Source organism: Mandrillus leucophaeus, unplaced genomic scaffold (genome assembly GCF_000951045.1).
Source record: "Mandrillus leucophaeus isolate KB7577 unplaced genomic scaffold, Mleu.le_1.0 Scaffold67, whole genome shotgun sequence".
NCBI classification, from domain to species: Eukaryota; Metazoa; Chordata; class Mammalia; order Primates; family Cercopithecidae; genus Mandrillus; species Mandrillus leucophaeus.
Window position 1 is genome coordinate 4,138,533 of NW_012107252.1, and position 9,537 is coordinate 4,148,069.

Below are 9,537 nucleotides of genomic sequence, written 5' to 3' on the forward strand. Positions count from 1 at the left end.
TTTTTTGAGACGGAGTCTCGCTCTATTGCCCAGGCTGGAGTGCAGTGGCGTAATCTTGGCTCACTGCAAGCTCCACCTCTTGGGTTCACGCCATTCTCCCGCCTCAGCCTCCTGAGTAGCTGAGACTACAGGCGTCTGCCACCACGCCCAGCTAATTTGTATTTTTTAGTAGAGATGGGGTTTCACCATGTTAGCCAAGATGGTCTCAATTTCCTAACCTCGTGATCCAACCGCCTCGGCCTCCCAAAGTGCTGGAATTACAGGCGTGAGCCACTGTTCCTGGCCGTGAGGCTCCGTTTCTAAAAAATTTTTTAAGTTAGCCAGGCGTGGTGGTGTACACCCTTAGTCCTAGCTACTCAGGAGGCTGAGGCAGGAGGATCGCTTGAGCCCACTAGTTCAAGACTGCACTGAGCTATGATGGTGCTGTGCACTCCAGCCTGGGTGACAGAGTGAGCCCCTGTCTCGAATAAATACATTGATAAATAATAATAAAGATAGGTAAAAATCAAGGCTAACAAGAAAAATGCCTAAATAGAGGGGTTGAGGATACAAGGGAGGTAGGAATAATGAGTAGAATGAGGGCCCTGAGGAGGCAGGGTGGATGGATGCAGAGCTCTGGTAGACGGCTAGAGGAGAGGAGAAGGATGGGTGTGAATAGAGATGAAGAAAGAAGAGGAGTATGACGGCATTCTTACCTAATGGCCTGTAACTTTCTTTGTTAAACCCAAAAGTAGGTCGTCTGAGAATAGATGGAAGAGGTGGGAAGGTAAGGAGCTTGGAATTGTAGACTTCACAGGAGGGATGGTGCTAGCCAATCACAGATTTGGGGTGTGGGTCTTGGGTATGAAGGCTGCACTGGCTGGAGGTGAAAGCTGGAGGTCGCTGGAGTCTGCATTCCACGTCTGTCCTCTGTGCGCCGACAGAACCTGGGATATATCCCATCAAAGCGCTCTCCGCTGTTCGTTAAAATCACCTTTTTGCTTGTCTCTCTGCCCTGCCAGTCTGTAAGCACCCGAGGGCAAGGTCTATGTTTGTCACATTAGCCAATCCCAAGCCCAGTGCTTGGCTCAGAGTTGGCACCTGGGAATCTGTTTAATTAATTAATGTGCAGAGCTAAGGAAATTAAAGTGTGCATTCTGAGCACAGTGTGTTGGATGTCAGTTTAAATAACACTTATTGAGTGCCCGTGATTTGCCAGAGACCATGCTAGCCACCCAAATTACAAAGATGGAGCACATTGATGTTGAAATTGCCTAGTGGCTCTTGAGTAAACAGGAGGGCTTACGTGTCGAAGTCATTGATCAGCACTGAGGGAAGGTAGAAAGGGAAAGACAGACGGCCTGACCTCAGAGGAGGAGGAAGGGTTCAGGAACGGTAGTAGGGATTTAGAGAATGGTGTTTTTGGTGTAGGATAGTGGGCAGCCCCCTTCCCGATTTAGAAGCAGCAGCATGGGTTGAGGCAAGGGGTGGGGTGGGGTGTCAGGTTTCACTTGGGGCCGAATTTAGATGGAAATTCTTTGGCCTGAAATGTTTGAAATTGTATCCTCAGGTAGTAAGGAACCATTGAAGAGTTTGAAGCAGGGTAATCTGTCAGATTTGTACTTTTAAAAATCTCACATCAAAGCCTGGCCTGGTGGCTCACACCTGTAATCCCAATACTTTGGGAGGCTGAGGCAGGAGGATTGCTTGAGCCCAGGAGTTTGATACCAGCCTGGGCAACAAAGCAAGACCCCACCGCTACAAAAAATAAACAAATATAAAAATTAGGTGGGCATGGTGGCATGCACCTGTAGTCCCAGCTACTCAGGAGGCTGAGGTGGGAGGATCACTCGAGCCCAGGAGGTTGAGGCTGCAGTGAGTTATTATCATGCCACTGCATTCCAGCCTGTGTGACAGAGCAAGGCCCTGTCTCAAAAAAAATAAAATAAAAATAAAAAAAACTCACATCACCGTGGAGTTTAGGCTGGGGCAAGCCTGAAGACCAGTGGGAGGCTGTTGCAGTAATCCATATGAGGAACAACGGTGTGAAACTAAAATAGTGGCAGTGGAGGTGAAGATAGATAGACTGATCTCAGGGAGATTTAGGACATATAGTTGGCAGGAGCTGGCAACAGTTCAGATGAGGGCAAGGGAGAGGAATAAGTCAAAGACAACTTTTGGCTGGCTAGGAGGGTGGTGACCCAAGCACTGAAATAGGACCAACACAGGGCAAGGGGCAGGTGTGAGTTGATGAGCTCAGTTTGGGACCTATTGACTTGAGGAGCCTGTGACACATACCAGTGAAGAGTCTGCCAGTCACTTAAGTACATAAAGAGATCTGGAACTCAGTTGGGAGGCCCAGACTGAGGAGACGAATTTGAGAGTCGTGTGCCTATAAGATGTAATTTGAAGTGATGGGGTGAATGAGGTCATCCAGGGATTACAAAGCATGAGAAGAGAACTGAGAATGGGAAAACGACCTGCAAAGGCAGTATCCTGCAAAGGCAACTGAGGATTCAGAGAGTGTGGAGTAGAACCAGGGGAGACTGGGGTTAGGGAAAGAGTTCTGAGAAGAGTCAGAGTCATTCACAATCCATCAGAGACCGAGCACGGTGGGACGGTGAGCTAACCACTAAATTTGACAACAAGAGATTATTGGTGACACCTTGGAGCACAGAGGAGAACAGGATCCATGCCCTTGGCTTAGTGGGGGAAACCCTGGACTTTGGAGTTATATACAGATCCCATTCCTATCCCTATTTAGCTTTGAGGCCTTCAATAAATGAGCAAACCCTTCTAACCCTTAGTTTCTTCATCTGAAAATTGTGGATAATGATGACCTCATGAGGATCTTAAGAGGATTAAAACAAAGAATATAGGCCAGGTGTGGTGACTCACACCTGTAATTCCAGCAGTTTGGGAGGCCAAGGTGGGAAGAGAGCTTGAGGCCAGGAGTTTGAGATCAGCCTAGGCAACACAGAGAGACCCTATCTCTATAAACAAAAACAACCACAGAGAGAGAGAGAGAAAGAGAGAAAGTATGGTATATGGATAGCTCTTAATCAATACTCAAAAATGTCAGTTTCTTCTCCCTGCCTTCATTCCTTCTCCCTTCACCAGGAAAAACAGCTAACATCCCTTTTTCCTTAGCAGTCAACAAGCTTACATACAAAATTTATCCCAGCAACTGACTCTTGAAATTGACACATTTTGCTCTTTTTTCCATTGTTTTCATCTTATTATTTTTTAAAATGTTAGTTAATGGGTCTTTTTTTTTTTACCCTCATCAAGCTTACTATTAAAGAAAAGTTGAGATAAATAATACATGGCTGGAGGCTCTGAACTAAATATACTTAATGTCTTTTATCTCCCCCTACTTCTCAAAAACCTCAGTGACATAACCCCGCTGAAGAAATATAAAAAGGCATTCAGTCACAAAAGGTCACAGAAGGAGGCAACAGGAGATGAAAGAATTCAACAAATATTTGGAAGGTAGAAGGCAGGCGCAGGGAGGTTAACCGACTTGAAGCAGAGGAAATTGCAAGCAAGTGCCAAAAAGAGGAGCTTACCAACAAGAAACCAGCCAATTCAGCCAGTTTGAGCTCTAAGAGGCTTAATGATGGAAAGCACAAATTACCACCGAAGGTCAGAAATGAGGTATGGAGCCCAACCTAGGGGAATTCACTGACCTCTGTGTGCAGAGCACTTCGCCCGCACTCCAGAGCCTCAACCGCCAAGAAAGAAATGACTCTCAACTCTCCTGCTGCATGAAGAGGAAGGAAGTTGGGCTCTGTAGGCCTCCTTGCACAGGGACCTCAGGCAGAGTTTGAAGGGCAGGAATGAGACATCGAGTGGAAAACTGATCAGCAGAGGGAAGGTCTGCACACAGCATTGCGTGAGCCCTTCCCCCACCTGACTCCCAACATGCCATGGCAAGGTGTCTGTCATAGCACCCCTACTCTCTCACCCTCCCTGGGAAAGTAGGAAGGTCTTCTCCAGAGACCCTGATATCTCTATGAGGGGGTTAAAAAAAAACCCTCCACTGGCTGATGTTTATGAATTCCCCAGTGAGAAGACTAGTTGCCTAATAAATATCCAAACACTGAAGGATACAGTGATTTAAAGAGCCCACCAAGGGCTTACTATAGTAAATGAAAAAAGACCTTCACCAAAGCATATCATCATACAACTTCAGAAAGATTTCTTTTTTTTTTTTTTTTTTTTTTTTGAGACGGAGTCTCGCTCTGTCGCCCAGGCTGGAGTGCAGTGGCCGGATCTCAGCTCACTGCAAGCTCCGCCTCCCGGGTTTACGCCATTCTCCTGCCTCAGCCTCCCCAGTAGCTGGGACTACAGGCGCCGCCACCTCACCCGGCTAGTTTTTTATGTATTTTTAGTAGAGACGGGGTTTCACCATATTAGCCAGGATGGTCTCGATCTCCTGACCTCGTGATCCGCCCGTCTCGGCCTCCCAAAGTGCTGGGATTACAGGCTTGAGCCACCGCGCCCGGCCTCAGAAAGATTTCAAAATCATCAGGAGTGAAAAAAAATAGACAAAGGCACAGGAATCAGAATGACTTCACATTTCTCATCAGCAACAGCAACTGCGGAGGGTGAACCTGAGGGAGGCTTTTATTTATTTATTTATTTTGAGACACAGTCTTGCTCTGTTGCCCAGGCTGGGGTGCAGTGGTGGGATCACAGATCACTATAGCCCCAACATCCTGGTCTCATTCGATCCTCCCACCTCAGCCACCTTAGCCTCCCAAGTAGCTGAAAGTACAAGTGTGTGCCATTGTACCAGGTTAATTTGGGGGTGGAGGGATGGAGGTCTCACTGTGTTGCCCAGGCTGGTCACAAACTCCTGGGCTCAAGTGATCCTCCTGCCTCAGCCTCCCAACATACTGGAATTATAGACATGAGCCACCACATCTGGCTAGATAGCTTTTCTTTTCTTTTTTTTTTTTTTTTTTTTGAGACAGAGTCTCACTCTGTCACCAGGCTAGAGTGCCAGAGAGTGCAGTGGCACAATCTGGCTCACTGCAACTTCCACTTCCCGGGTTCAAGGGATTCTCCTGCCTCAGCCTCCCAAGTAGCTGGGACTACAGTTGTGTGACACCACGCCTGGCTAATTTTTGTATTTTTAGTAGAGATGGGGTTTCACCATGTTGGCCAGGATGGTCTCAATCTCTTGACCTCATGATCTGCCTGCCTCAGCCTCCCCAAGTGCTGGGATTACAGGCGTGAGCCACCGCACCCAGACCAGATAGCTTATTTCTAATACGGAGTTATATACCCAGCCAATCCAACATGTGGTCAAAAACGGTATTTTTAGACCTTCCAGGACAAAACAAGGGAGTACACAAAGAAGGAAGAAGATGTGAGAGCCAGGAAATGGGCATCCATTGAAAAACTTGGCAAAAGGAAATCCCGACATTTACATACCAGCCTTAGTGAGCAACCAGTCTAAACTATAGTAGAAAGAGATCTGTGGGACAGAGGTTTCCAGGAAAAGATGGAATTAATCAGTTACGAATTGAACATTTGGAAGAATTATCACTACATATTTGGAACATTTGGAAGAAAATAGCCCTTGGTACTTCAAACCAAACAATAGAAAAAACAAAATGACAATTATTAACTCCAGATAAAACCAAACTGTAAGAAAAAAATGTAATAGTAGTTTGCTACTTGAGTGAAGAGTTTATTTACTTGATCAATCATGTTAATATGCCGGGCGCGGCAGCTCACACCTGTAATCCCAGCACTTTGGGAGACCGAGGGAGGCAGATCACTTGAGCTCAGGATTTTGAGACCAGCTGGCCAGCACAGCAAAATCCCATCTCTACTAAAAATACAAAAATTAGCCAGGCGTGGTGACACATGCCTGTAATCCCAGCTACTCAGGAGTCTGAGGCAGGAGCATCGCAGGAACCTGGGAGGCAGAGCCTGCAGTGAGCCGAGATCATACCACTGCACTCCAGCCTAGGTGACAGAGTGAGACTGCATCTCATAAAATAGTAATAATAATAATGTAAACACTATTGATTTAACTGTAAAGTATGGCAAATTATGTTAGAGGATAGAAAGAGAAAAAATGGGAGTTAGAGTGGAGCAATCAAACTGATTCCTCTGCTGGGCAAGGTGGCATGCACCTGTAGCCCCAGCTACTCAGGAGGCTGAGGCAGGAGGACTGCTTGAGGCCAGAAGTTTGAGGCTGCGTGCAGTATGCTATGATCATACCTGTGAATAGCCATCGCACTCCAGGCCGGGCAACATAGTGAGACCCCATCTCAGAAAAAAAAAAAAAAAAAATGAAGACCTAATTCCTCAACTGCCAGAACGATAAATACATAAATATTACCTAAGGTTGATACATCGAATGATAGCAGTGTATTAGTTTGCTAGAGCTGCCATAACAAAGTGTTATAGACTAGATAACTTAAATGACAGAAATTCATCATCTCACAGTTCTGGAGGCCGGAAAGCTGAGATCAAGTTGTCACAGGGTTGATTTTCTCTGAGGCCTCTTTCCTTGGCTTGCAGATGGCCATCTTTTCCCTGTGTCTTCACCTGGTTTTCTCTCTGTGTATCTGTATCCTAATCACCGCTTATAAGGACACCAGTCATATTGGATAAGGGCCCACCCTAATGACATAGTTTAAGCCTAATTTCCTCTTTAAAGACCATAGCTGCAGTTACAACCACATCCTGAGGTACTGGTGGTTAGGACTTCAACATAGGAATTTGGGGAAAACACAGTTCAGCCCATAACAAGTAGTATAAGCTCGTTATTTGGAAATACAAGGGTAAACAGCAGAAGAAATAGCCAAAAGAGTTTAAAGTGGCCTCTGTGAGGAAAGACTGGAGGGCAGCAAAGGGTGAGGCAGGTGCTATTACTATTTGATTTTTTCAAAATAGCAAGTGGCGGAGCTGAGCCTTGAACCCAGTCTGACTCCACATCTCATGTTCTTCCACTCTCCCCCAAGCATAGGAGCTCCTCTAGGGCCCTGCAGTGCCATATTCATCTCTGCATCTCCCATGGTACCTTACACAGAGCCGTATGATGGGCCTTCAGCACATACATAAGATTTACAGCTGCATCACAGTGACTTTTAAAGCTGCCATTTGTTGATGCTTCTTTTCCTGTCTTCAAAGAAGATAGGGGAGACTGAGGTCCAAGGAAACATGGAGGAGCCGTAATGTGGAGTGCCCTGCTTAGAGTTCCCTGCCTTTGGTGTCCTGGAATCGCTGGGTGCATCTCTAATAGCACATTGAGTTTTGATACTAGAAAGGGTCCATTTAAGGCAGGGTCGGGGCACAGGATGCTTTCCTGCCTGATAAAGCTAGTGGTGGTGTCTCAACCCCACCTCCCTGGGGTCTAGAACAGATATTCACCCCATTTTCTTGGTGTCAGTTTGGCTGTTGAAGGCAGCCAGAGCTCCCTAAGTTATTCACAGACTTAGGACTGCAATGGCATTCACGGTGATTGATGCATGATCCCATGAGTGGCTTTGTTCATTTTTGTGTTTAGGTTGGTCTGCAGTCATTCACCTGGTTCTTAAGTCCAGCTAGATTTCGTGGTTGTCTCCATCCCAGAGGCTGCGTGGACGCCCTTCTGGAAGCACACATCCCATGTCCTCTGGGGAGCAGTAGAGGTTGGTGTGTATGTATGTCTGTCTCCGCATGCCTCAGATTATTGCTTCCTAATAAAATTCTGATAGCTGGGCCCCATCAATATCTCAAATACATGTGAGCAAACGTTAATTTAGAATCAATTTTAGGATGTTTCAGACTGTAAAGTCCTTTTAACTAGATCTCTGGCGAAGATGTAGAAGCACTTTATGGGACTGTAAATTTCATGTTGAACAGTCTTCGTGAAATACACATCTCTCCTACACACAAGCTGTTCTCTCCATATCAATCATGGCCCCTGCAAGTAATGTTTCACAAATATTCTGTAAATCACAGAAAACCCCATGATAATGTGAAATATGACTTTCACTTGTCTGTTAGACAAAAGAATCGCACATGCCTCTCTCCCATCAGCACTAACATTTGTTATGGATAATAACACTTTCAATCACAACTATTTTTGGAAAACGGGGTTATCTTAAACCTTCCCTCCCCCACTGAAAACACTCTCCCAAGGACACAGACTCCTACAAACCACAGCCCATTAATCCAACTATGGAATGGGAACTTTTTCTTACCACTAACTTTTTTTTAAGTTGTTTTTAAGAGTTAGTGTAAAAGCCCGAGGTACAAGGTTAAGGAGCACTTTAACTTAGGTGATTGGCGTAAGAGGGAGGCCATGTCCCTCAAGACCTCAAGCCTCTGACCCTGTATGAAGTACGCCACAAGAGAGGCCCAGATTTTGTTTTTTGGGGGGTTTTTTTTGTTTTGTTTTTTGTTTCTTGGGTTTTTTTAAACACAGTCTCACTCTGTCGCCCAGGCTGGAGTGCAGTGGTGCGATCTCGGCTCACTGCAACCTGCCCCCCGGGTTCAAGAGATTTCGCCTGCTTCAGCCTCCCAAGTAGCTGGGATTACAGGTGCCCGCCACCACGCCCGGCTAATTTTTTGTATTTTTAGTAGAGACGAGCTTTCGCCATGTTGGCCAGGCTGATCTCAAACTCCTGACCTCAGGTGATCCGCCCTCCTGGGCCTTCCAAAGTGCTGGAATTACAGGCATGAATCACCACGCCCAGCCTTAGCAAGCACTTTTATCTCAGCTGGATGCTGTGGTCTTTTAGTTGCTGGCATCAGTAGAGAAGCCAAAGAGCTAAAATTTTAGTTCTTAAAGAGCAGACATTTAGCACATTGATATTCTTAATCCCATTAAGAATCTCCAGCTAGAGCCTCCCTGTTCAAGCAGCAGATGACCAGTCCTAGAGTATATTTTGCATATAACTACACCCATGTGCATGATAGAGCCACACCCTGCCTTCAGTTGATTGCTAGAAAAATAATGGAGTTGCATGATTCTAAACATTCTGGTAACCTCTCTGTTTTCCCTCCCTCTGTAGCCAACTTCAGGACTGATTGATCATGACTTCTATAAAGGAACAGGCAGCAATTAGCAGGCTCTTAAGTTTTTTACAGGAGTGGGACAATGCTGGGAAAGTCGCAAGGAGTCACATCCTTGACAAATTTATTGAAACCAACCAAGGCAAGACTGCCCCTGAACTGGAGCAGGAGTTTTCCCAGGGAGCCAGTTTGTTCCTGGTACGCTTGACCACCTCGCTTAGAATCACGTATCCTTTGCCGAACAGAAAAAAAAAAAAAATTAGGCACCGGGCACAGTGGCTCACGCCTGTAATCCCAGCACTTTGGGAGACTGAGGTGGGCAGATCACAAGGTCGGGAGTTCAAGACCAGCCTAACCAACATGATGAAACCCTGTCTCTGCTAAAAATACAAAAATTAGCTGGGCATGGTGGCAGGTGCCTGTAATCCCAGCTACTCAAGAGGCTGAGGCAGGAGAATCACTTGAACCCGGGAGGCAGAGGTCGCAGTGAGCCAAGATCACGCCACTGCACTTCAGCCTGGGTGACAGAGTGAG

General features: G+C 46.1%; 1 protein-coding gene across 1 annotated transcript in view; it reads left to right on the forward strand.

Annotated features, from left to right (window-relative positions):
• Window positions 1-9,537, forward strand: part of LOC105555127 (chromosome unknown open reading frame, human C1orf228) — a 64,464-nt gene that overhangs the window by 8,675 nt on the left and 46,252 nt on the right. The window contains exon 2 of the mRNA XM_012001918.1: window positions 9,003-9,230. Coding sequence (XP_011857308.1) covers window positions 9,025-9,230 — 206 coding nt within the window. The 5' untranslated portion in view covers window positions 9,003-9,024. The remainder of the gene's footprint in view (window positions 1-9,002; window positions 9,231-9,537) is intronic.